This window comes from Muntiacus reevesi, chromosome 2, assembly GCF_963930625.1.
Source record: "Muntiacus reevesi chromosome 2, mMunRee1.1, whole genome shotgun sequence".
In the NCBI taxonomy this organism is placed as follows: domain Eukaryota; kingdom Metazoa; phylum Chordata; class Mammalia; order Artiodactyla; family Cervidae; genus Muntiacus; species Muntiacus reevesi.
The window spans coordinates 213,718,260-213,745,712 of record NC_089250.1 but is presented as its reverse complement, the minus strand read 5'-3'; the positions used below and the strand labels follow the sequence as shown (position 1 = coordinate 213,745,712).

The 27,453-nt window shown below is 51.1% G+C and overlaps 1 protein-coding gene across 1 annotated transcript in view; it reads left to right on the top strand.

Moving 5' to 3' along the window:
- Nucleotides 1-18,485, top strand: part of LOC136157415 (mucin-12-like) — a 65,700-nt gene extending 47,215 nt beyond the window's left edge. Inside the window, exons 4-13 of the mRNA XM_065919313.1 lie at nucleotides 10,183-10,284; nucleotides 10,742-10,869; nucleotides 11,198-11,262; nucleotides 14,116-14,267; nucleotides 14,627-14,698; nucleotides 14,819-14,981; nucleotides 15,667-15,828; nucleotides 16,474-16,553; nucleotides 18,169-18,257; nucleotides 18,444-18,485. Coding sequence (XP_065775385.1) covers nucleotides 10,183-10,284; nucleotides 10,742-10,869; nucleotides 11,198-11,262; nucleotides 14,116-14,267; nucleotides 14,627-14,698; nucleotides 14,819-14,981; nucleotides 15,667-15,828; nucleotides 16,474-16,553; nucleotides 18,169-18,257; nucleotides 18,444-18,485 — 1,055 coding nt within the window. The remainder of the gene's footprint in view (nucleotides 1-10,182; nucleotides 10,285-10,741; nucleotides 10,870-11,197; nucleotides 11,263-14,115; nucleotides 14,268-14,626; nucleotides 14,699-14,818; nucleotides 14,982-15,666; nucleotides 15,829-16,473; nucleotides 16,554-18,168; nucleotides 18,258-18,443) is intronic.
- The last annotated feature ends 8,968 nt before the right edge of the window (nucleotides 18,486-27,453 follow it).

Genomic DNA, 27,453 nt, shown 5'->3' with positions numbered 1-27,453 from the left:
CTTTTCTGAGAGTTCCCACACCACATCAGTTCAGCCTGAATTCACAGTCTCTTCTGAGACTTCCTCCACTACACTCACTGGGGGTTTTATCTCCACATCTGGTCAGTCTGAATCCACAATCACTTCTGAGGGATCCCCCACCACAGGCCCTGGGAGCTCCACCACCACATCAGTTCTGTCAGAATCTACAGTGTCTTCTGAGGGTTCCCAAACCACAGTCCTACTGAGCTCAACCACCACATTTGATCAGTCTGAATCTACAGTCTCTTCTGAGGGATCCTCCACTGCAGTCCCTGGGAGCTCCACCACCACATCAGTTCTGTCAGAACCCACAGTGTCTTCTGGCAGTTCCCACACCACATCAGGTCAGTCTAAATCCACAGTCTCTTCTGAGGGTTCCCAAACCACAGTCCTACTGAGTTCCACCACCACATTTGATCACTCTGAGCCCACATTCTTTTCTGAGAGTTCCCACACCACATTTGGTCAGTCTGAACCCACAGTCTCTCCTGAGGCTTCTCCCACCACAGTTCCTGTAAGCTCCACCACCACATCAGTTCTGTCAGAATCCACAGTGTCTTCTGAGGGTTCCCAAACCACAGTCCTACTGAGCTCAACCACCACATTTGATCAGTTTGAATCCACAGTGTCTTCTGAGAATTCCCACACCACATCAGGTCAGTCTGAATCCACAGTCTCTTCAGAAGCTTCTCCCACCACAGTCCCTGGGAGTTTTATCACCACATCTGGTCAGTCTGAACCCACAGTCTCTTTTGAGACTTCTCCAACCACAGTCCCTGGAAGCTCCACCACCACATCAGTTCTGTCAGAATCCACAGTGTCTTCTGAGGGTTCCCAAAGCACAGTCCTACTGAGCTCTACCACCACATTTGATCAGTCTGGATCCACAGTCTTTTCTGAGAGTTCCCACACCACATCAGGTCAGTCTGAATCCACAGTTTTTACCGATGGATCCCCCACCACAGGCCCTTGGAGCTCCACCACCACATCAGGCTTCACAGAATCCACAGTGTCTTCGGAGGATTCCCAAACAACAGTCCTACTGAGCTCCACCACCACATTTGATCAGTCTGGATCCACAGTCTTTTCTGAGAGTTCCCACACCACATCAGTTCAGCCTGAATTCACAGTCTCTTCTGAGACTTCCTCCACTACACTCACTGGGGGTTTTATCTCCACATCTGGTCAGTCTGAATCCACAATCACTTCTGAGGGATCCCCCACCACAGGCCCTGGGAGCTCCACCACCACATCAGTTCTGTCAGAATCTACAGTGTCTTCTGAGGGTTCCCAAACCACTGTCCTACTGAGCTCAACCACCACATTTGATCAGTCTGAATCTACAGTCTCTTCTGAGGGATCCTCCACTGCAGTCCCTGGGAGCTCCACCACCACATCAGTTCTGTCAGAACCCACAGTGTCTTCTGGCAGTTCTCACACCACATCAGGTCAGTCTAAATCCACAGTCTCTTCTGAGGGTTCCCAAACCACAGTCCTACTGAGTTCCACCACCACATTTGATCACTCTGAGCCCACATTCTTTTCTGAGAGTTCCCACACCACATTTGGTCAGTCTGAACCCACAGTCTCTCCTGAGGCTTCTCCCACCACAGTTCCTGTAAGCTCCACCACCACATCAGTTCTGTCAGAATCCACAGTGTCTTCTGAGGGTTCCCAAACCACAGTCCTACTGAGCTCAACCACCACATTTGATCAGTTTGAATCCACAGTGTCTTCTGAGAATTCCCACACCACATCAGGTCAGTCTGAATCCACAGTCTCTTCAGAAGCTTCTCCCACCACAGTCCCTGGGAGTTTTATCACCACATCTGGTCAGTCTGAACCCACAGTCTCTTTTGAGACTTCTCCAACCACAGTCCCTGGAAGCTCCACCACCACATCAGTTCTGTCAGAATCCACAGTGTCTTCTGAGGGTTCCCAAAGCACAGTCCTACTGAGCTCTACCACCACATTTGATCAGTCTGGATCCACAGTCTTTTCTGAGAGTTCCCACACCACATCAGGTCAGTCTGAATCCACAGTTTTTACCGATGGATCCCCCACCACAGGCCCTTGGAGCTCCACCACCACATCAGGCTTCACAGAATCCACAGTGTCTTCGGAGGATTCCCAAACAACAGTCCTACTGAGCTCCACCACCACATTTGATCAGTCTGGATCCACAGTCTTTTCTGAGAGTTCCCACACCACATCAGTTCAGCCTGAATTCACAGTCTCTTCTGAGACTTCCTCCACTACACTCACTGGGGGTTTTATCTCCACATCTGGTCAGTCTGAATCCACAATCACTTCTGAGGGATCCCCCACCACAGGCCCTGGGAGCTCCACCACCACATCAGTTCTGTCAGAATCTACAGTGTCTTCTGAGGGTTCCCAAACCACAGTCCTACTGAGCTCAACCACCACATTTGATCAGTCTGAATCTACAGTCTCTTCTGAGGGATCCTCCACTGCAGTCCCTGGGAGCTCCACCACCACATCAGTTCTGTCAGAACCCACAATGTCTTCTGGCAGTTCTCACACCACATCAGGTCAGTCTAAATCCACAGTCTCTTCTGAGGGTTCCCAAACCACAGTCCTACTGAGTTCCACCACCACATTTGATCACTCTGAGCCCACATTCTTTTCTGAGAGTTCCCACACCACATTTGGTCAGTCTGAACCCACAGTCTCTCCTGAGGCTTCTCCCACCACAGTTCCTGTAAGCTCCACCACCACATCAGTTCTGTCAGAATCTACAGTGTCTTCTGAGGGTTCCCAAACCACAGTCCTACTGAGCTCAACCACCACATTTGATCAGTCTGAATCTACAGTCTCTTCTGAGGGATCCTCCACTGCAGTCCCTGGGAGCTCCACCACCACATCAGTTCTGTCAGAACCCACAGTGTCTTCTGGCAGTTCTCACACCACATCAGGTCAGTCTAAATCCACAGTCTCTTCTGAGGGTTCCCAAACCACAGTCCTACTGAGTTCCACCGCCACATTTGATCACTCTGAGCCCACATTCTTTTCTGAGAGTTCCCACACCACATTTGGTCAGTCTGAACCCACAGTCTCTCCTGAGGCTTCTCCCACCACAGTTCCTGTAAGCTCCACCACCACATCAGTTCTGTCAGAATCCACAGTGTCTTCTGAGGGTTCCCAAACCACAGTCCTACTGAGCTCAACCACCACATTTGATCAGTTTGAATCCACAGTGTCTTCTGAGAATTCCCACACCACATCAGGTCAGTCTGAATCCACAGTCTCTTCAGAAGCTTCTCCCACCACAGTCCCTGGGAGTTTTATCACCACATCTGGTCAGTCTGAACCCACAGTCTCTTTTGAGACTTCTCCAACCACAGTCCCTGGAAGCTCCACCACCACATCAGTTCTGTCAGAATCCACAGTGTCTTCTGAGGGTTCCCAAAGCACAGTCCTACTGAGCTCTACCACCACATTTGATCAGTCTGGATCCACAGTCTTTTCTGAGAGTTCCCACACCACATCAGGTCAGTCTGAATCCACAGTTTTCACCGATGGATCCCCCACCACAGGCCCTTGGAGCTCCACCACCACATCAGGCTTCACAGAATCCACAGTGTCTTCGGAGGATTCCCAAACAACAGTCCTACTGAGCTCCACCACCACATTTGATCAGTCTGGATCCACAGTCTTTTCTGAGAGTTCCCACACCACATCAGTTCAGCCTGAATTCACAGTCTCTTCTGAGACTTCCTCCACTACACTCACTGGGGGTTTTATCTCCACATCTGGTCAGTCTGAATCCACAATCACTTCTGAGGGATCCCCCACCACAGGCCCTGGGAGCTCCACCACCACATCAGTTCTGTCAGAATCTACAGTGTCTTCTGAGGGTTCCCAAACCACAGTCCTACTGAGCTCAACCACCACATTTGATCAGTCTGAATCTACAGTCTCTTCTGAGGGATCCTCCACTGCAGTCCCTGGGAGCTCCACCACCACATCAGTTCTGTCAGAACCCACAGTGTCTTCTGGCAGTTCTCACACCACATCAGGTCAGTCTAAATCCACAGTCTCTTCTGAGGGTTCCCAAACCACAGTCCTACTGAGTTCCACCACCACATTTGATCACTCTGAGCCCACATTCTTTTCTGAGAGTTCCCACACCACATTTGGTCAGTCTGAACCCACAGTCTCTCCTGAGGCTTCTCCCACCACAGTTCCTGTAAGCTCCACCACCACATCAGTTCTGTCAGAATCCACAGTGTCTTCTGAGGGTTCCCAAACCACAGTCCTACTGAGCTCAACCACCACATTTGATCAGTCTGAATCTACAGTCTCTTCTGAGGGATCCTCCACTGCAGTCCCTGGGAGCTCCACCACCACATCAGTTCTGTCAGAACCCACAGTGTCTTCTGGCAGTTCTCACACCACATCAGGTCAGTCTAAATCCACAGTCTCTTCTGAGGGTTCCCAAACCACAGTCCTACTGAGTTCCACCACCACATTTGATCACTCTGAGCCCACATTCTTTTCTGAGAGTTCCCACACCACATTTGGTCAGTCTGAACCCACAGTCTCTCCTGAGGCTTCTCCCACCACAGTTCCTGTAAGCTCCACCACCACATCAGTTCTGTCAGAATCCACAGTGTCTTCTGAGGGTTCCCAAACCACAGTCCTACTGAGCTCAACCACCACATTTGATCAGTTTGAATCCACAGTGTCTTCTGAGAATTCCCACACCACATCAGGTCAGTCTGAATCCACAGTCTCTTCAGAAGCTTCTCCCACCACAGTCCCTGGGAGTTTTATCACCACATCTGGTCAGTCTGAACCCACAGTCTCTTTTGAGACTTCTCCAACCACAGTCCCTGGAAGCTCCACCACCACATCAGTTCTGTCAGAATCCACAGTGTCTTCTGAGGGTTCCCAAAGCACAGTCCTACTGAGCTCTACCACCACATTTGATCAGTCTGGATCCACAGTCTTTTCTGAGAGTTCCCACACCACATCAGGTCAGTCTGAATCCACAGTTTTTACCGATGGATCCCCCACCACAGGCCCTTGGAGCTCCACCACCACATCAGGCTTCACAGAATCCACAGTGTCTTCGGAGGATTCCCAAACAACAGTCCTACTGAGCTCCACCACCACATTTGATCAGTCTGGATCCACAGTCTTTTCTGAGAGTTCCCACACCACATCAGTTCAGCCTGAATTCACAGTCTCTTCTGAGACTTCCTCCACTACACTCACTGGGGGTTTTATCTCCACATCTGGTCAGTCTGAATCCACAATCACTTCTGAGGGATCCCCCACCACAGGCCCTGGGAGCTCCACCACCACATCAGTTCTGTCAGAATCTACAGTGTCTTCTGAGGGTTCCCAAACCACAGTCCTACTGAGCTCAACCACCACATTTGATCAGTCTGAATCTACAGTCTCTTCTGAGGGATCCTCCACTGCAGTCCCTGGGAGCTCCACCACCACATCAGTTCTGTCAGAACCCACAGTGTCTTCTGGCAGTTCTCACACCACATCAGGTCAGTCTAAATCCACAGTCTCTTCTGAGGGTTCCCAAACCACAGTCCTACTGAGTTCCACCACCACATTTGATCACTCTGAGCCCACATTCTTTTCTGAGAGTTCCCACACCACATTTGGTCAGTCTGAACCCACAGTCTCTCCTGAGGCTTCTCCCACCACAGTTCCTGTAAGCTCCACCACCACATCAGTTCTGTCAGAATCCACAGTGTCTTCTGAGGGTTCCCAAACCACAGTCCTACTGAGCTCAACCACCACATTTGATCAGTTTGAATCCACAGTGTCTTCTGAGAATTCCCACACCACATCAGGTCAGTCTGAATCCACAGTCTCTTCAGAAGCTTCTCCCACCACAGTCCCTGGGAGTTTTATCACCACATCTGGTCAGTCTGAACCCACAGTCTCTTTTGAGACTTCTCCAACCACAGTCCCTGGAAGCTCCACCATCACATCAGTTCTGTCAGAATCTACAGTGTCTTCTGAAGGTCCCCAAACCACGGTCCTATTGAGCTCCAGCATCACATTTGATCAGTCTGAATCCCCAGTCTCTTCTGAGGGATCCTCTACCGCAGTCCCTGGGAACTCCACCAGCATATCAGTTCTGTCAGAATCTACAGTGTCTTCTGGCAGTTCCCACACCACATCAGGTCAATATGAACCCACAGTCTCTTCTGAGGCTTCTCCCACCACAGTCCTTGGAAGTTCCACCACCACATCAGTTCTATCAGAATCCACAGTGTCTTCTGAGAGTTCCCACACCACATCTGGTCATTCTGAATCCACAGTCTCTTCAGAAGCTTCTCCCACCACAGTTCCTGGGAGCTTTAGCACCACATCTGGTCAGTCTGAACCCACAGTATCTTTTGAGGCTTCTCCAACCACAGTTCCTGGAAGCTCCACCACCACTTCAGTTCTGTCAGAATCCACAGTGTCTTCTGAGAGTTCCCATACCACATCTGGTCAATCTGAACCCACAGTCTCTTCTGAAACTTCTCCCACCACAGTCCCTAGAAGCTTCATCACCACATCAGGTCTCTCTGAATCCACAGTGTATTCTGAGGGTTCCCAAACCACAGTCCTACTGAACTCCACCACTACATTTGATCAGTCTGAATCCACAGTCTCTTCTGAGAGTTCCTACACCACATCTGGTCAGTCTGAATCCACAGTTTCTTCTGATAGTTCCCCCACCATAGTCCTTGGAAGCTCCAGTACCACATCAATTCTGTCAGAATCCACAGTCTCTTCTGATAGTTCCCATACCACATCTCATCAGTCTGGATCCACAGTCTCTTCTGAGAGTTCCCACACCACAGTCCCTGGGAGCTTTGTCACCACATCTGGGCAGTTTGAACCCACAGTCTCTTCTGAGGGTTCCCCCTCCACAGTCCCTGGAAGCTCCACTACTACTTCTGATTGGTCTGAATCTACTGTCACTTCTAATGGCCCCCCTACCATATTCCCTGGGACCTCCACCACCACATTTGCTTGGTCTGATTATACAGTCTCTTCTGGAAGTTCCCACACCACATCTGATCAGTCTGCATCCACAGTCTCTTCTGAGAGTTTCCTCACCACAGTCCTTGGGAGTTTCCCCACCATATCGACTGTGTCTGAATCCACAGTGTCTTTTGAGGATTCCCATACCACAGTCCCTGTGAGTTTTCTCACCACATCTGGTCAGACTGAATCCACAATCTCTTCTGAGGGTTCCCACACCACAGTCCTTTGGAGTTCCACTATCACATCTGATCTCACTTTATCTACAGTCTCTTCTGACAATTTCCACACCACATCTGGACAGTCTGAATTCACTGTCTCTTCAGAGGGCTCCCGCACAACAGGGTTTGGGAGTTCCCCCACTCCTTCTGTTCAGTCAGAATCCACAATCTCTTCTGAGAGTGTCCGTTCAACAATCTCTGGGAGCTTAACCACCACATCTGGTCAGTTTGAATCCACAGTTTCTTCTCAGGGTTCCCCCACCACAGACCCTGGGAGCTCCACCTTTACTTCTGCTCAGTCTGAATCTACAGTCTCTTCTGAGGGCTCCCTCATCACAATTCCTTTGAGCTCTGTCAGTACATCTGGTCAGTCTGAATATACAGTCTCTTCTGAGAACTCCCACACCACATCTGGTCAGTCTGAATCTGCAGTCTCTTCAGAGGGTTACCTCACCACATATGGTCAGTCAGAATCCACAGTCTCTTCAGAGGGTTCCCACACCACATCTCATCAGTCTGAATTCACAGTCTCTGTGGAGGGTTCTCACACAACATCTGGTCAGTCTGAATCCACAATCTCTTCTGAAGGTTCCCACACTACAGTCCTTGGGAGCTCCACCACTACTTCTGGTCAGTCTGAGTCTACTGTATCTGCTGAGGGTTCCCTCTCCACAGTCTCTTGGAATTCTACCACGTCTGGTTGGTCTCAATCCACAGTCTCTTCAGAGAGTTCCCACACCATGTCTGGTCATTCTGAATCCACAGTCTCTTCTGAAGGTTCCCTCACCACAGTCCTTGGGAGTTCCCCCACTCCTTCTGTTCAGTCAGAATCCACAATCTCTTCTGAGGGTTCCCACACTACAGTTCCTGGGAACTTTATCACCACGTCTTCTCAGTCTGAATCCACAGTCTCTCTGGATGGTTCCCATACCACAGTTTCTGTGCCCTACCCAACCACGTCTAGCCTGTCTAAACCCACAGTCTCCTCTGAGGATTCCCACATCACATTCCCTGGGAGCTCCACCACTTTATCTGGTGGGTCTGACTTCACAGTGTCTTCTGAGGGTTCCCTCTCCACAGTCCTTTGGAGTTCTGCCACTACTTCTGGTGGGTCTGAATCCACAGTCTCTTCTGAGAGTTCGTATACCACAGTCCCTGGGAGCACCATCACCACATCTGGTCAGTCTGAATCCACAGTCTCTTCTGAGGGTTCCTACACCACATCTGGCCAGTCTGAATCCTCAGTGTCTCCTTCAGGTTCCCCCACCATGGTACCTGGGAGTTCTACTGCTACTGGTCTGTCTGAATCCACAGTGTCTTCTGATGGTTCCCATACCACAATTCCCATGTCCTCCCCAACCATTTCTGGTCTGTCTGAAATCACCGTGTCTTCTGAGGGTTCCCTCACCACACACCCTGGGAGTTTTGCCACTACTTCTGGGTGGTCTGCATCTAGTGTTTCTTCTGAGAGTTCCCACACAGGAGTTGCTGGGAGCTCTACAGCCCCCTCTAGCACTGGAGAGACATTTTCCAACTCGTATGGTTCGGTACAGTCTACCACTTTTGTCACTCAGAAATCCACAGATCGCAACACCATATCTGATTTTTCTCAAGTCACGGATTTACCTACATCGACAATTTCTCAAGAGGATGGAAGTCTTGTGTCCACTTCAAGTCCAGCTGAATCCATTACCTCCTCCACTGGTGATGAAGAAAGGACCACATATTCTACTCCTGAAGCCACTGTGTCCACCATAGTCTCAGCACCATCAACACATACAGTCTCCTCTTACACCTCAACAATTTATATACCTTCAAACTCTGAGGGACTTTCTACCACCACCTCCAGCACTGGACTCAGTACAACAACAATTACTGAGATGTCCTCTGTCCTTTCAACCATTTCTGAATCTTCTATGTCAACTTCCTATCCCAGTCATGGTAGTAGCCTAGCTTCCTCTTCAATTCCCAGCCTGCTGTCTACCACCCCCTCTGTCTCCACACAGACAATCACAGGCCTCACAGAGGAACTCACTCTTGCTACTTCCACGCCTGATTCATCAAAACCTACAGGCACCTTGAACAGCACTGTTACTGTAGGGAATGAAATTTCTGCTTCCACATCAAGGCCTGGAGAATCCTTAACCACTTCCGTTGGTGATGGACTCATGACCACGTCTTCTTCTCTGGGATCCACTCTCTACACCAGCTCCTCAGATGGGTCCATGCCATCATTCTCTACCCATTCTTTGTACAGTACAAACAGTGCAAGTCCTTCCTCACCAAGCCCCAGTGAGATCTCCACCCACACTGTGGTCTCACAACAAACCACCATGACTGCCAAAGAGGAGTCAACTTCTGGCTTTTCTTCTCCTGTGTCCTCCACTTCACCTGGCTCCACTGGTGCTCCAGTCCCTGGATTCAGTACCACTTCAACCCCGAGTCCCCCATTCACTAGGACACAGACAACTGTGAGGACAACCCACTCTTCAACTACGACACCATGTAAGTCTACTTGTATGTCACTCTGCGGGCTCCTTCTGCTCATCTCCCTTATCAGCTAATCAGTTTTGTCCTCCTTGTGGTCTTGTTCCACACTTCCAGTACCATCTTGTTGCCAGTACACATCATCCAAGTGGATGGTGTGTCTCTCTTTTGAGTTGTAGGACTCTTGACTTCTTTGAGTGTCCTCTTTCATCTCTTGCTTCCTTTCATTCTGTTGTTCCTTCTCCTTTCCCCACTATCTCCTGGGGATTGAAATGGTGGCAGAGGGCTCTCGGTTGCAGCATGATTATCTAGTCCCATTTCCATCCTTCAGTGCAATGTCTGAATGATGGTACTTGGAACAAGAGTTGGTGTTTTGTGTCTTGGGCTTCCATGGTAACCTCTGGAATGTTCTACCTTTTTGCAGTGCAGTGCTACAATGGGGCCACTTGGAACGGAAAAAAATGTGTCTGTGCCCAAGGCTACTCTGGTTACCAGTGTAAATACCCCACGGAATACTTCCTCATAGGTAAAGACCTTTTTTGAGACTTGTAGATCATCTCCACATCCCTTAACCATTCAAAATAGGGGGGCAACTTTGGAAGGCTCATTTGCTACCATTGCCTAATTGTGCAGGTAGAGGGGAAAATGTGACTTTCACCCAGGCCAAAACGCAGGTAGAGCATAGATTTTCTGCATGCCACTTCTGAGCCCTTTTCACTAGTTAACCTGACTCTCTCATCTGAATGAGTATCTGGTACCCTCCAGTCAGGTCTCACTGAATCAAGATTCTGACCAGTAGCTCCTCCTGGTCTTCAGAGACAAGGGGCAGATGTTTCAGCTACCCCTACCTGCCTTTTGAGTTTCCGTCTGCCTCACTACACACTTTCTCCTCTCCCACAAAGCCAACAAATGAAGAATTAGCCATTACTGGAAGGCATTACTGTGAAGTTGTGTCTCATGCATAATATCCCCTGTTTCCATAGAAACCCCCCAAAAAATCAATGCCACTGTAGACCTTCGTGTGAAAGTGACTAACAGGGATTTCACAGATGACCTAAATGACAAATCCTCCGATGCATACAAGAACTTCGTTCAAGTATTCAAGAGTCGGGTAAGAGGAGAGGAAGCTTAGATTCCCTGATGTGAATCCTGGATGAGGGGACATCCCTATGCATCCCCTTCCTTCTTTCCTATGGGTGGATGGCATCACTGACTCAATGGACATGGGTTTGGGTGGACTCCGGGGGTTGGTGATGGACAGTGAGGCCTGGCATGCTGTGGTCCATGGGGTCTCAAAGAGTCAGATGCGACTGAGTGACTGAACTGAATACAGGGACTCCTTGGGGAAAGGAGGTTCTGAGGGACTGCTCCCAGCATAGAGAATAGAGGTTGCTGCACACTCCAGGCTTCTATGAACTTAGCTGTCTTGTTTCTTTCAGATGGATAAAGTTTACAGGGACAAAAACTTTCCCCAATACAGAGGCGTGAATGTCATAAGACTGCGGTGAGTATGGGGGTGAGAAGGTTTATAGACTGTGGGAAGCTCTTCTCTCTTGCCTGCTTTCCTGCCTCCTCTTATTATAAATGGTTAGAGCATCAGTACCTGGCTGGGTCAAAAAGGCCCCCAGCTCAAAAGCAACACCTGAGGGCTCTGAGACCATGCATTTATTTGTTCAGCATTCATCCATTTATCAAGCTAATATTGGACATCTACCCTGTGCTAGGTGCTGGGAACATTGGGTTCTGCTCTTCATGAAGCTTAGAAGGGCAGACCGCAGGTAGCTAGAGTTATGGTAGCTAGAGTCATGGTAGTTATGATAGCTCAGTTACTGAGACTAGAGTTGTGATAAGGAACACACGAGGTGCAGAGGGAGAGGTCCTGAATGCAGGGTCAGTGAGACTGAGGGAAATCTTCCTGGAGGAAGTGATAGCTAAGCTGAGGCTTGAAAGATGAGGAATGGGCCAACTAGAGGCAAGTGAGGGGGAGAGTGTTACAAGAGGAAATCCATGACGTGCCTACAGGTAAGAGAAAGGAGCGCAGATTCTATGAACATAAAGCACACTTGGCTTCTGGAAGACAAAGGGGCTGCGGTGGGAGACGAGGTTGGAAAAGTGATACGTGCTCATTTACATGTGAAGCATCAACAGTTGTGGCCCATGTGGCAGAGTAAACACTTTGTACTGCAGACTGTGCAATCTGGTTGCAGGGTTGAGAATGGATGGACAGAGGAGGGAGATGATAGTAGCCTGGGCCTGAGAGGTGTTAATGAAGAAGGGAAGTAGTCCAGTGTGAAAGGTCTTTAAGAGGCAGGCCCAGCAGATCATTGGATTTTGATGGGTGTTTGGAGAAAAGGAAGAATGACACCAGATTTCTGGGCTGCTGGGAGTGTGGGTTGCCCTTGGCTGAGATGAGGAACATAAGAAGGAGCAGGAGGACGGTGGAAGAAGATAATGAGTTCGACATGGGCCTTGTTAAGCCTCAAGTGTCTGGGGCCCAGCCATGTGGAGTGATGGAGCAGCTGATGTTCAAATGTATGATAGTAAGGGTCTACAGCAGAGACATCGGCATTGACGTCCCTAGATAGGCTTCACTGGAAGCTCAGCGAGTAGACCAGATGGCTGGAGCAATTGTCATAGCATGGAAGTGAAGCTCTCTCTGGGCAGAAGCATGGGAAGCATCCATATTTAACAGATGGGCAGGAGAAGCAGAGCTCTCAGAGGAGGATGGGAAGAAGGAGACAGAAGGGTGGGGAGGGAGCCTGGGACATGTCAGTTACCAACATATCAAGAACCCGTGGGGTTTTATAACCCAGCATCCTCCACCCACACCCAGCCTCAGAGCCATGGTCTCTGTCTCCATTCTGACTCAGGATTTTGTTGGGTTAGGTCCTCTTGGGTCCTGCCTCTGACTTCTCCATCACAAAGATTGTGGGTAGTGATGGACCTTGTCTCAGGAGCTCTCTACTCAGAGCATTGCTGACCATCTAACAAGAAGCTTCTGGGTTGGAATCCAACATTGCTAGTTGGAATCCAACATTTCTAAAGTGCCCTCATGTTTTTTCATATCTAAAAGTTTACTTATTTGGTTTTCAAAATACGATCCATTAGCTTCTGTCTTAAATTTTTAAATTTAGAGTATTTTCATTGTGGTGAAATACCCATAACATAAAATCTGTCATTAGCCACTGAATTCACCATGTTAAGTATATGGTTTAGCACCATTAAGTAAATTCGCATTGTTGTACAACCAACACCACTGTCCATCTCTAAAACTTTTTAATTCTTTTTTTTTTTTTTTTGTGGCTGGACTGGGTCTTCATTGCTGTGGGGGACTTTCTCTGATTGCGGCAAGCAGGGTCTGCTCTCTCATTGTGACACATGGGCTTCTCATTGCACGACTTCTCCTGTTGCTGAGCAGGAACTGTAGCACAAGCGGACTTGAGTAGTCTCGGGCTTAGTTGCCCACAGCTTGTGGAATCTTCCCAGGCCAGGGACTGAACCTGTGTCTCCAGCACTGGCAGGTGGATTCGTAACCACTGGACCACCAGGGAAGTCCTCCAGAACTTTTTCACCTTCCCAAACTGAAACTCTGTACCCATTTAACAGTAACTCCCAATTCCCCCTCATCTCCCCTTTGACAATCACCATGCTGCCTTCTGCCTCTATTTTGAATTTTATTACTTCAGGGATCTCATATTACTACTCATAAATACTCATCCAGTATTCATCCTTTTTTTGACTGACCTATTTTACTTAGCATAATGTCTTCAAGGTTCATGCATGCAGCATGTCTCAGAATTTCCTTCCTTTTAGAGACTGAATAATATTCCATTGTATGTAATATTCCATTGCATTTTGTTAATCCAGTCATCTGCTGATGGGCGCTTAGATTGATTGGTTCCACTGTTTAGTTATGAATAACATGGCTATGAACATGGGTGTACAAATTATTTCCTCCTGCCCCTGCTTCCAATTCTTTGAGGTGGATACCCAGAGGTAGAATTGCTGGATCACATGATCATTCTATATTTCATTTTTTGAGGAACCATCATACTGTTTTCCACAGTAGCTGTACCAGTTTGCTTTCCCACCTATGATGCACAAGGGTTCCATTCCTCCATGTCTTTGCCCAACAGCCTCCATTTTTAGGAATAAATTTCACCCGTTGACATATATTGTAATCCCAGGCTTATATTGTAGCCTTGCTCTAGGTTGTTAACTGCTGGAAGGAAGAGTCTATATTCTGTCCTGCCCCTGGGTCACATGACTAACTGTTTCTCATCACCCTTCTTGCTTCTTGGGCCCCACTTGCTGGGATGGTGGGCAACAAGAGTTGACTGATGACTCCCGTTTCTAGTCGTGGCAGCGTCGTGGTGGAACACGAACTCCTCATGGAGGCCAACTACACTTCGGGGTACCTGGAGCTGTTCGAAAACCTCACTAAGATTGTAAGGGCCAAGATTATGAATGAGACTGGACAGCTACATGGGAATTCTGAAGACTGCAAAAGTATGCCCCCCGAAAACCCCTTGATATTGGTGGGGAAAGGATGGGCGGGGCCCCTTAAGGAGGTCTCAGGCCCACCCCCACGTCCCGCATCTCTTGTCTCTGCTGGAACTCCAGAGATCTCCCTCAAGGAATCCGGAGGTCAAGCCCGGGTACCTTCCCCATGTTTTGCGCTGCTCCTGGCAGCCCCTCTCAGTCCTGGGCTAAGGTGGTCAGCAGCCCCAGTGACCCCCTCAGAGCCAGCTCACAGCCTCAACTGCATCTACTAGTCTTGACCACAGTAAGGAGGAAGGGGAGGCTGACTGCCCACAGCGGGCAGGGGGAGGCACATCTATTTTGTTCTTTTTCACCACCCTGGGCAGACCTCTCACTCCTGTGCTACGATGAGACAGACACCATCGTGAACCCCGTGAAGGTCAACTTTGACCTGCAAGGTGAGCAGCTCCATGGAGAGTGGACAGTAAACCTGTGGGGTGGGGGAGCCTAGGGACGGGGTTCATCTGGCTGACACTTCCTGCCCGCCCCCTACCTGCCCGCCCCCTACCTGCCCCCAGAGCAATGCACTAAGAATGCTGCAGAGAAATTAGCCCAGTTCTACTACGTGGATGAGCTGGATGGGAAGCTGGCCTGTGTGACCAAGTGCACCCCCGGGACGAAGTCGGAAATGGACTGTCACCACGGCAGGTGCCAGCTGCAGCAAAGCGGCCCCCGTTGCCTGTAAGAGCTTGTTCCCTCTAAGGCCGGCACTTGCCCTCTCTAGGAGTAGGGTCCCACTCTCCCCGAAGGTCATCCAAGGGTGCAGGCTGAGGGTGGGCAGAGCTCACAGGCACCTCCAGCCCAGTCTCTACATCCTCTTTTCTCTACCTAGGTCTCCACCTCCCGCTCCCATATACCATGGGAGATTACAGACACAGGCCTCATAGAACCAAGCAGTCCCCTTTCTGAAAAAGTTCTGGTTATCAATTGCAAATCTGTATCTATGGACCTCTCTCTCCATCTATCATTCATGTCTCTAACAACATCCCAGCCACCATGCCACCATGCCATTATCACCTCCTTGCTGGCGCTCTACGTCTTAAACTAAAGTACAAAATATAAAACATGGTGACAGGCCATCCAAGTGCCAGCTGCTTAGCGATTACGTGGGTGAACATTACGTGCGTGGGATGAGGTGCCCGGCCATCTCAGATTCTGCTCTGTGGATCTGCGGTCCCTGCACCCACTCACCACCCCTTAGACTTGGGGAGTCAGGGAGGGTGCCCAACAACTGCCTTCAGTGGGTGAGATGGTTTCCTGTGCTTTGATATTGATCTTTTTTTTTCAGAGGCAGGGGGCGGGGGAGGCAGATATTGGGTGGGTGAGGGAAGCTGGTGGACTGGCCTGAGCTTGTGTGTGCCCCCAGATGCCTGAACTCAGACACACACTGGTACTCGGGGGAGACCTGTGAATCCAGCACCAGCAAGAGCATGGTATATGGAGTCGTGGGGGCCGTGGCAGCGCTCCTGGTGATCTTGGTGGTGGTCCTGATCTTCTTACTCGGCCGATCCCAGAGAAAACTGCACAGGTGAGCTTCCGGGGCTGGGCCTAGGGGAGAGGGGACCGTAGTCAGAATATCCTGAGGCCTTGCTGAGGCCCAGCGGGGGTGGCTGAGGCCCTGCCCCCCACCCCCAAGTCCCTCCTAGTTCCTGCTGGTCCGTCCCAGCTCTGTGTCTGGCAGAGGGCAGCCTGCAGATCAGATAAGCCATATCCGCTTGGCAGAGAAATGGAAACAGAGACTTCAGCACATAGTACTGAAACTGGATTGTGTAATGAAATGACCTGGCGCCTCTTATCACCTTGGCTGCCCCAGAGCAGCCCCAGAGCAGCCCACACTAGGACGCTGGGAATGATCGCTCTCTTCCCAGCTATAAGAGACTGAGTGATGTTTTGTACAGAGCCTGGCCGGCAGGCTGAGAAAACTGCCCTGACTCTAGTCCGATGCCCCCAGCTCACAGATAAGGTCACTGAGGCCCTCTGAGGGGTAGGGTGGGGGGCAGGCGGTGGGGACATCCCCAGGAATGCTATCCGGTTTCTACCCCTGCCACAGGGGAAGGCCCCTCCCTCCCTGACTCAGGGCTTGGCCAGAGCAGACTCTTCTGGAGGCCGAGGGTCAGAGGTCTCTGAGCCCTTCTCCTACTTCATCATCAGCTGCTCACGTCATTTCTGTTAGCAGGCAAGAGTACGACATGTCTCGAGAGTGGCAAGATGCAGGCTACCCTGGCAGTTTTGAGAACACAAGCGTCTGGGAAGGTAGATCTTATCAGGGGCCAAGGCGGGGCAGGCTGGCAGGGGTGGAGGGAGTGGAGAAGGGCCAGTCAGACTCCCATGGTTGTGGGTGACACGCACACACGTCCTGCCAACCAGTCCTGCGTCTGCCGCAACAGTCAGACAGCCTGCAGCCTCCTGACCCCGAGTCCCCAAGGGCAGCCCTGCTGACCCTCCAGCCTTTACTTGGCTTCTCCCCATCAAGTTCCCTGCACTCCAGTCTGTGGCCCACCACTTTGCAGAGCCTGTGCTGCTTCCGGTCATCTGAATCTCTGCACATCCCCATCCCACTGTTCCCGAGATCCAGGTCACACGCGGTCCTTCCACGGAGCTTCCCGTGGGTTAGCCCACTCTGGCCACCAGAGCCGCTCACAACGGCTGAGAGCCTGATCCTACCCCAGAGCCCAGCCCCAGCATGTCACACACACAGTGGGATGAAGGGCCATGGCCAAGTGAGGCCTTGTCCCAGGACGGGAAGGGAGAGGGGCTTTCCAGGCAAGGGTTGCTGCTTAAGAAAGGGTGTGGAGGTGGGGAAGACGTGGCCTGTAGGGAACCAAGGGTGGGTCAGTGGGATGGGAGGATGACAGAGCCAGGTCAGGACTGGTCAGCGGACCATGGTTGTGGGGGGACCCATTGGAGGAGCTTGAAGGAGGGGGACCAGACATGCATTTTGGGTGGCTCATTCAGGAGGATTTGAGGGGGCTGCATGAAGTGGGGAGTTCAGAGAGGGAACAGTACAGTAATGCAGGCCAGGGATGATGAGCCTGAGTGGGGGGACGGTGGGGACCAGGAGGTGTGGACAGTTGTCAACATAGTTCAGATGCCAGTGAGCTAGCTGGGCAGGGCCTGTTGTTTGCAGGCTCTGGGAGGGGATGACAGAGACAGGGTGCAGTGAGGAGAAGCCGCAGGTGGGGCATACTGGGGGGCAGTTAAGTGCGGAGGGAGAGATACCCCAGATCTGGCCAGTCTGAAGTCTGCAGAGAGGCCTGTGGCCTACGGGCAGCGGTGGGGAGTCAGCTCATTTCAGCCCACATTGGGGGGAGAGCGAACCAGGAGGGTAGACGGTGGGGGAGGATCTTGAGGGAGGGAGCAAAGGAACATTCAGGAAGATGCCAGGCGGACCTGGAACCCGGTTCTGAAGGTTGAGGAGCGAGTTTATCTGCATGACGGAGACAGGGGGTGCTGGACTCATGCCAACCCACACAAGATTTCAGGCACAGCTGCTTCTGTCTGTTGTCGCTACTGTTGCTATGAGGAAGTGTGCCCGTTGACCCCAGGCAGTCTCGCCCTCCTACCCTACCTAAACCAAGTGACTCCTTGGGAACCCACTCACCAGGCCTTGACTTTTGACCGTGGAGCATGTTGGAAGGCAGCTCCCATCCCCTCCTGTCCCTGTGTCACCCCGGGCCACCTCCCCAGCCCCTCTTCCGCATCCCTGATGAGCTGGGCTGGGGGGAGGACGGACGGGCAGTGGGAGAGGAGTTTAGGCAGCTCCAAGGCCGACTCCCCAAACCCATCGCTTTTATTGCGAACAATCCATCCTGGGTGTCTCTTCGGCTTCCCCCAGGCTCACTCTCACCCCAGTACCTCTCCTTAACAGGTCAGGATCTGAAGGGGGACACGTTTGGCCTTGAAAACATCTACAGAAACTTCCAGCCCTCCCTGAGGAGCGTGGACCCCACTACAGAGGTGACTCAGGAACCGCCAACTCCCCGTCCCCCCACCCCACAGCTAGGGGTTTCTCCCCTCCGTCCACTGCCTGGGGCTGCCTGGGGAGGGTGGGCTCCCCTCGGCCCAGAGGCAGCTCACTCCGCCTGGACACGGCCATCACTGGGGCCCCTGTCCGTCTCACCTCCTCTCTCCCACCCTCCCCAGCTCCACATTCAGAGGCCCACAGTGGTGACGACTGCTCAGTGATGGGGACAGGGACTGCCATCCCTCACTCAGATCTGGGTGACGAGACTGCGGCCAACAGAGGCCTCCGCCGGCCCCAGGCTGCCAAGAAGAACCTGAAGTCTGGAGTCGTCAGGCCCGAGGATGGCCCTCTCAGAGCGAGCGGGCTGGCCCTGTCCTCACTGCTGTGAACACTGCTCCCTTGCCCTCCAGCCAGGAGCCCCGAGGCGTCTTGTTTACTCAAATTGTTTACTCCACCTGTGACAACCCTGCAGGAATTTCCTGCCAATAAAGGAACAAGTTTTATAGAGCTGAGCGTGGCCCGAGCAGTCGCCTCCCCTCCCCTACAGGGGGGCCCTGCGAGTCTGGGCAGGTCCTTCTCGGAAGAGCACTGCAGGGTTGGACTGCATATCTGGGCCCCTTCCCGTGCCCACGTGTGGAGCCTGGGGCCCCTCGTCTGCTCCAAGCCTAGGCTGGATCAGGCCCACCTCTGCCCAAGGGTTCTGCGGCAGCTGAGCTTGGGGTCACATCCGGGAGTGGACCTCGGGTCAAGGGAAGGAGGAGCGGGAGTCCCCAGAAGGCAGAAGAGTGAGCACGTTGCCCTGCTGACCTTGAGAGGGGCCAAGGTCACTCCAGATGACCCCAGGGGCTGTGCTTATCTGCAAACCTCCCAGACCCAAGAACTCTCAGCCCTCCTGGGACTGGGCACTGGCCTGTACCCATGACCTGGCGGGGTACCCAGAGCAGAAGTAAAGCCAGCTCGAGAAGAGGGGAGGGGGGCTCCACTCCGGGGACTAGAGTCAAAAGCAGGGCACCCTCTCCTCCAGCTTCCACGTCCCTCCAGGGCCCCCCTAGTTCTTCCAGGCCGCTTCAGGCCCTGTGCCTGTGTGCCTACGTGCTGTTTGACCAGGGAGGACCTCCCCTTCCCTCTGCCCTTTGACCTGAAACAGGGCCTCTTACACTCCCAGTCATCAGTGAAGCTTCCCATACTGCCTTAGGTGGGCCCCAGCTCTCCAGCATCTCCGGGATCAAAGGGCTTGGGGCCCATTTATTTCTGGGGTTCCTTGACCAATGTTTGTTTCACCAATTCCCCGAAGGATGAAGGGCAGGTGTGCTGCCCTCCAGGCTCTGAAATCGAGACTGGTGACAATGCCGCTCCGCCTGATGCCTCCTTCAGCTCCTACCCCTCTCCAGGGTGACTGATCCCCACCCCACCCCATTGCTCTCACAGTCTCAGCCCTGCGGGGTCCTGGACCTGCCCACGCCCAGGGAGGGCTGCATCCTGGGGGCCTAGACGGGGGTACTCTCAGCCTCCTGCCCTTCACCTGCTCCTCTATCCTCCCCCGTGAGGTCCAGAGCTACAGCCAGGGCTTTAGGGCTCATCTGAGTTGGCCTCGTGGAACTTCAGTTTCCGTTACAAAAAGGGAGAATAAGAAAGCTGACTTGTCAGGGCTGGAAAAGCAGGCAGAACCCCCCAGACAAAACCCCAGGCATGTGACAGATGCTCAGCCAGTGGTGGGACCTGTCCTTACCCCATGGGTGCTCCCCTCCTCTCCCCTCTCCCCTCCACCCCTGCCCCAGATGCCCAAGTTCTCTCATTGTTGTTGTTGTTCTGTGTCCGACTCTTTGTGACCCCATAGACTGCAGCATGCCAGGCTTCCCTGTCCTTCACCATGTCCCGAAGTTTGCTCAAACTCATGCCCCTCAGGCCGGTGATGTTATCTAAACATCTCATGCTCTGTCTCCCCCTTCTCCTTTTGCCTTCAATCTTTCCCAGCATCAGGGTCTTTTCCAAAGAGTCGGCTCTTCAAATGCCTCACACCTCTGCTCCCTCAAACTCTTGGCCTGACCATTTCTGCATCACCCTATCCCCACCTGGTGCCCCAAGGATGTCACAGAGCTGTCAGACAACCTGGAGCCAGACAAAAGGCTACTGCTGTAGCCAGATGGGCACAAGATAGGGTTTGGGAACAAACCCTAATCTTACCTAACCCAACCCTAACTCTAATCCTGCCTGGAAGCAGCTGTGTGCCATGGGGCAACTCAGGTTGTCTCTGGCCTCAGTTTCTCCCCCTGAAGAACAATGGTTGGGGCCTCTAGGACTCCTTCCAATTCAGCCTTTCTGGGCTCCTTGGCCGTGGAACTGGGCTCAACTCAGCAGATGATCACGGGTCCTAGTCGGACCTTCCAGGATCCCCTCTGCCCCTCGCCTGCTCCCAGAGAAAGAAGGAAGGGGACAAAGGTCAAAATCAAACTGTGGGCTGCAGGACTCCCACCTCCCCCTTGGGTTGTCATCCTGGGATTGCCTGGGTGGGGAGGGAAGGGAGCTCGGGGCAGACATGGGGGCTCACGCTGGGCCCTGTCAATGTCATTCAAGCAGCCACGTCCTGGACTTTGTCCTGCCCTGAGCTCACGGCCCCAGAAGCAGGGGTTGGAGTTGGGGGCTCATGTCCCCTTGCCTCAGATCATGGACAGCTCTCCTTCAAGGCGGAAATGGAGTGGGGGAGGGGGAGAAAGTACCCCTGAGCGTAATCAGGGAGACCGTGGCCTCCTTGGTCCAAACCTGCCCGCAGGAGGCAAGGTGTTCTTGGGGGCCAACCTGAGAGCTGGGGGGCCAGTGAAGAGGATGGAGGTGGGAAGAGGGGGAGGGAGTCCGGGCAGAGCGGGACAGTGGCTTGGCTTGCTCTAAAGGGCAGATTCATCACTGATTTGAACTCTGCCGTCCCCTGGCACAGATTTTCCCAGGATAACGTCACCCGAAGCTATTTTATCTGTAATAAGAATGACACCATCTCTCCCAGTCCCGACATTTTCAATGCCTTCCAGACAATGGTGGGTCTGGGGACCCGTGATACGCCCTAGGGAAGATCTTTCCGGGTCCCCCTCATCCCTCTGCTCCCCTGCCCTTTTCCTTTCTCCCTGCTCCTCCATGCCCTCTTTGTGGCCCTCTCTTCCCTTCCCTCTCCTTTTCTTCATCTTTTCTTTCCACCTTCCCCCATCACCCCTTAGCCTCTAACCACATTCTGGACTCTGGGACTCATGGCCTCTCTGGCTTCAGTCTCCCTCTCTGTGAAATGGAGCCTTTTAGACTCTCTGCTCCTGGATTCTGTGGTCCTCTCTCTGTGCCCTGCGTCCACTGGTCTGGAGACCCCTGGCCAGCTGTGCGTGGCATCTGATTCGCCCATGTTTTTTCTCTGGGGACCCAGAGCCACGTGTACCTCCTCAGGCTACAGGGCTGAGGCAGAGCCTTAAGCAACATTGTAGCGGCCTCTGCCTGGCCTTGCCCTGTCCCAGCAGACACACCCGCCCTCCCTTGCAGCACACCCTGGTTATACTGGACATAAGAAACACAGTGTCCTTTCAGCCCAGGGCAGGCATGTGCAGGCTTGCCAAAAGCCTTCTCCTTGCCCACACCCTGCACCAATGGGACCCAGGACTGGTTGCTAAGCCCTCTGCCTACAGCAGGCCCTTCTGTCTTTTTCACCCTCCCCCTCTCCTCTCCCTGCCCACCCCCCATCCTGCCTGGGCCCTTTCATTTGCCCATGATCCTTGTTCCCCCTGCTGTCCTACTCTCGTACTCCAGATGAGAGAGTCTGGGGAAGTTAGACTCAAGCCTCTATCGCTCCCACACCCCCACCCCACCCGGAATAAGGCCCTCCTCCTCTGAGGAGCTCTCCTGGGGGTCTCCACTAACTAATCTCCTCTCAAACCCACCCTGGCAGCAACAGGTGATCAGAAAGGGTGCTCACTTCCCGTGACTACCTTAACCAATTACCACAACCTGGGTGGCCTAGAACAACAGGTATTTATTGTCTCACAGTCACAGAGGCCAGAAGGCCAAAGTCAAGCTGTCAGCAGGGCTCTGCTCTCTCTGAGGTCGGCGGGGAAGGGTTTGTTCCAGGTCTCTCCCCTGGCTTCCGGTCGTTGGCTGTCGATCTTGGCTTGTGGCCACATCACCCTTTACCTCCACGTGGGCTTCTGTGTCCATGTTCAAACTGCCCCTTTTTACAAGGGCACCAGTCATTTGGGATTAGGATCCACCCTACTCCAGTGTGACCTCATCTGAGCTAATTTTATCTGCAATGACCTCATTTCCCAATGTCACTGTCTGTGGTACTAGGGGTTAGGAATTCACTGCATGGATTTGGGGAGGGGGGACACCTTGCAACCCGTAACAGAGGCCCCAAGGAGTTTGCAGCACAGAGGTCACTTGACAAATGTGTTTTGAAGCAATCGCTCTGGCTCTGATGTAGAGGACTGTTTGGGGTGGAAGCCCAAACGGGAAGCAAGGAGGTGGGTGGATGGGGATGATGCCAAAAACTCAGCCTCTTTGCCCTGGGGCCGAATTGAAACTCAGAGACAGACTTTGGGGTAAATTTAAGAAGAACAGCTTTATTGCTTTGCCAGGCACACAGGGAAAAGGTGAGCTTCTGCCCTTGGAAACCATGTCCCAACCTGGGAGGGATTTGGTGAGAAGCTTTATAGAAATGAAAGTGCTAGTTGCTCAGTCATGTCTGACTCTTTGCAACCCCATAGACTGTATCGCGTCAGGCTCCTCTGTCCATGGGATTCTCCAGGCAAGAATACTGGAGTGGGTTGCCATTCCCTTCTCCAGGGGATCATCTCAACCCAATGATTGAACCTGGGTCTTCTAAGCCTGAGCCTGGCGGGCTACAGTCCATGAGGTCACAAAGAGTCGGACAAGACTGAGCAACCAATACTTAATAGTAATGATTCACAGGTGGGGTTGCTGATAAGGTTTAAGGTGTGTGCAGGTCTGCACTACTTTCATGTGGTCTTTATTTATTGATTGATTCAACTTAGGTTCTCAGTTTCATCCCTTGGAATCTACGTTGTGGTTTGTGGGCTCTCTAGTTGAGGTGTGCAGGTTCAGTAGTTGTGGCAAGTTGGCTTAGTTGCCCACCCACCACCCTCCCAGCATGTGGGATCTTAGTTCCCCTACCAGGGATCGAAGAGGCAAAAAAAAAAAAATCAAACTACACAGCAGTCCTATCTTTAATCCATTTCCTGGTTCTACCAGTTTCCTAGGGCTGTAGCAACGAAGTATCACAAACAGATGACTTAAAACAACAGAAATTTATTGGCTCACAGTTACAGAGGCCAGAAGTCCAAAGCCAAGGTGTCAGCAGGGCCGTGCTCCCTCCAAAGGCAGTAGAGAAGGATCTGTTCCAGGCCTCTCCTCCTGGCTTCTGGTGATTTGCCAGTGATCATAGGGCTTCCCTGGCGGCTCAGACAGTAAAGAATCTGCCTGCAATTCCTGGATCGGGAAGATCTCCTGGAGGAAGAAACGGCAACCCACTCCAGCATTCTTGCCCGGAGAATCCCATGGACAGAGAAGCCTGAGCCTGGTGGGCTACAGTCCTTGGGGTTGCAAAGAGTCAGACACAGCTGAGCAACTAACACTTTCACTTCTGGTGTTCCTTGGCTTGCAGCCATATCACTTTGATCTCTGTCTCCATCTTCTCGTCCTTCTCCACGTGCATGTGTGTGTCCCAATTTTCCCTTTTGAGAAGGACACCAGTCATTTTGAATTATGGTGAGAAATGGATGAAGCACAAGCTGGAATCAAGATCGCTGGGAGAAATACTAATAACCTCAGATATGCAGGTGACACCACCTTTATGGCAGAAAACAAAGAGAAACTAAAGAACTTCTTGATGAAAGTGAAAGAGGAAAGTGAAAAAGCTGACTTAAAACTCAACATTCAAAAAATGTAGATCATGGCATCTGGTCCCATCACTTCATGGCAAATAGATGGGGAAACAATGGAAACAGTGAGTGACTTTATTTTCTTGGGCGCCAAAATCACTGCAGATGGTGACTGCAGCCACGAAATTAAAAGACGCTTGCTCCTTGGAAGGAAAGTTATGACCAACCTAGACAGCATATTAAAAAGCAGAGACATTACTTTGCTGACAAAGGTCCATCTAGTCAAAGCTATGGTTTTGCTAGTAGTCATGTATGGATGTGAGAATTGAACCATAAAGAAAGCTGAGTGCCGAAGAATTGATGCTTTTGAACTGTGGTGTTGGAGAAGACTCTTGAGAGTCCCTTGGACTTCAAGGAGATCATTTGTCAATCCTGAAGAAAATCGGTCCTGAATATTCATTGGAAGGACTGATGCTGAAGCGGAAGCTCCAACACTTTGGCCACCTGATGCCAAGAGTCGACTTATTAGAAATGACCCTGATGCTGGGAAAGATTGAAGACAGGAAGAGAAGGGGATGACAGAGAAAAAGATGGTTGGACGGCATCACTGACTCAATGGAAATGAGTTTGAGCATGCTCTAGGAGTTGGTGATGAACAGGGAAGCCTGATGTACTACAGTCCATGGGGTTGCAAAGAGTCGGACACGGCAGAGTCACTGAACTGAACTGAGAAATGGAGGATTTCCTGCCATATCAGTAAACAAGGATGTCACAGTCATCAGAGATAGCAGCTCTCAGCTGTGAGCTCCTGAGTCCTCAGGAAAGAGAGGAATACCTGCTTTCCGGCAGCCATCAGACTGCAGCCCTCCCCAACCCTACAGTAAACCCTGAGAAAGGAAGCACAGGATACTGGTCCCAGTAGCTGAGATGCATATGGAAGGAATGATTTTAGTGAGCCCAGACTCTTGCATCTTCCCATAAGTGCTCTGTGGCTCAGTCATGTCTGACTCTTTGTGATCTGGACTGTAGCCTTCCAGACCTCTCTATCCATGGAATTCTCCAGGTAAGAATACTGGACTGGGTTGCCGTTTCCTTCTCCAGGGGAGCTTCCTGACCCAGGGATACAACCTGTGTCTCCTGCGTCTCCGGCATTAACAGATGGATTCTTTACCACTGAGCTACCTGAGAAGCCCTTCCCATACATAGTGAAATTCGCTCAGTTGTGTCCGACTCTTTGCAACCCCATGGACTATACAGTCCCTGGAATTCTCCAGGCCAGAATACTGGATTGGGTAGCCTTTCCCTTCTCCAGGGATCTTCCCAATCCAGAAATTGAACCGGGGTCTTCTACATTGCAGGTGGATTCTTTACTAACTGAGCTATCAGGGAAGCCATTCCCATACATAGAAAAGTGCTAAATTCCTTAACTTGGGATATCTGGTTTTCTTTAATTATCAATAATCTTTTGATGTTCAGGCTAGCTGCCCTTTGTCACAAAACTTCTGTACAACCTGGCTCCTCCTCTCGTCTCCTCAGAGCAGTTCTCTCAGGATTACTGGAGATGCTGCCTCCCAGACTTGAAGTACTAAAAATTCCCACCGAATAAAACATAACTCTCAAATTTTAGGTTGTGAATATCCTAAGGACCTCATTTTAACTTCATTACTTCTGTAAGACCTGTCTCCAAAGAAGGTCACATCCTGAGGTACTGAGGGCTAGAATTTCAATATATCATTTTTTGAGGGGTGAAGGGACATTTCAATATATAATGGTTGCCAACAATCAAAAAGCTAGCTAGCATATTGGGTGTGGGAAACATCACCCCCACAGAGGGCTAGAGGTAGTGCATCTGGTATCCTTCTACAGGAAAAAGTAACACAACATTACTTACACTCTTTCACTGGGCAATTCCGATGTTTAGGAATTTACCCCACAGGTACATTCAAAAACCCATCCAAGGTCGCTTGTACAAGAAAATTCAGATTCCCTTCAACAAAGGACAAGACCTGACTCTATTGGTTTTCTATCACCACCCTGACAAAATACCACATATTTAGTTCAGACAACACCCTTTGATTATCCAACAGTTCTTGCCTGGAGAATCCTGTGGACAGAGCAGCCTGGTGGGCTGAAGTTCATAGGGCTGCAAAGAGTTGGACATGACTAAAAAGACTGAAGCAGCTGAGCACCCCTGGGCACAGGGGTGATTCTGCTGAGTTCTCAGCTTAGATACTCATCAGGCTGAAATTAAGGAGTCAGCCAGGCTACGCTCATTGCTGGGGGCTCTGTGGAGGAATCCACTTTCAGAATGATTCAGGTTATTGGCAGAAACGAGTTTGCCAGGAGGTCCCCTCCACCCGCAGAGCCAGCATCAGCGTGCCCTCATGCTTCAAATTTCTCTGATTTCCTTCTACTCTTTCCTCTGCTTTTAAGGACTCATGCGATAATACTGAGCCTGCTCTGATAATCCAGGATAATCTCCCTATTGTAACTGATTAGCCAGCTGACTAGCGACAGGAATCCTGTTACTCTATTTTGGCCAGAAGCAGGACAATCACTTTGGTGAAAGCCTTTGATTAGTGTTTAATCTATTTTACATTCTTGGGCTTCCCAAGTGGCTTAGTGGGTAAAGAACCTGCCTGCAATGCAGGAGACAAAAGAGACAGGTTCGATCCCTGGGTCAGGAATATCCCTTGGAGAAGGGCATGGCAATCCACTCCAGTATTCTTGCCTGGAGAATCCTGTGGACAGAGCAGCCTGGTGGGCTGAAGTTCATAGGGCTGCAAAGAGTTGGACATGACTAAAAAGACTGAAGCAGCTGAGCACATTCTTGGCTAGTCAAATTCCATGAAATGTTTTCAGTTGCATTTATAAAATTAATGCATTACATTTCCTATTTAAAGATTTCCATCTTCTTTGATGAATAAACAAAAGCTTTCCAACTGCCCAAGAAACTCCGTATCTAATTCAATTAAATGTATTTTTTAAAGCTTTCTCCATGCTTAATTTTACAAACCCAATAAATTAAATGCACCTATATGATGACCCCTGGAGAAGGAAATGGCAACCACTCAAGTATCCTTGCCTGGAAAACCTCATGGACAGAAGAACCTGGCATGCTACAGTCCATGGGGTCGCCAAGAGTCAGACACGACTGAGCACCTACACAGCACAGAACAACGTGATGAATCTCAAGTTCTTTTAAGTGTTCTAACACTGTTTACAACCTCAGCAAGATTTTAATGTAAAATTACAAGTCTAAATCAATCACTCAATATACTTTAAATCAAGGTGGACATTCCAATAGGCCAAATTCTCTTGA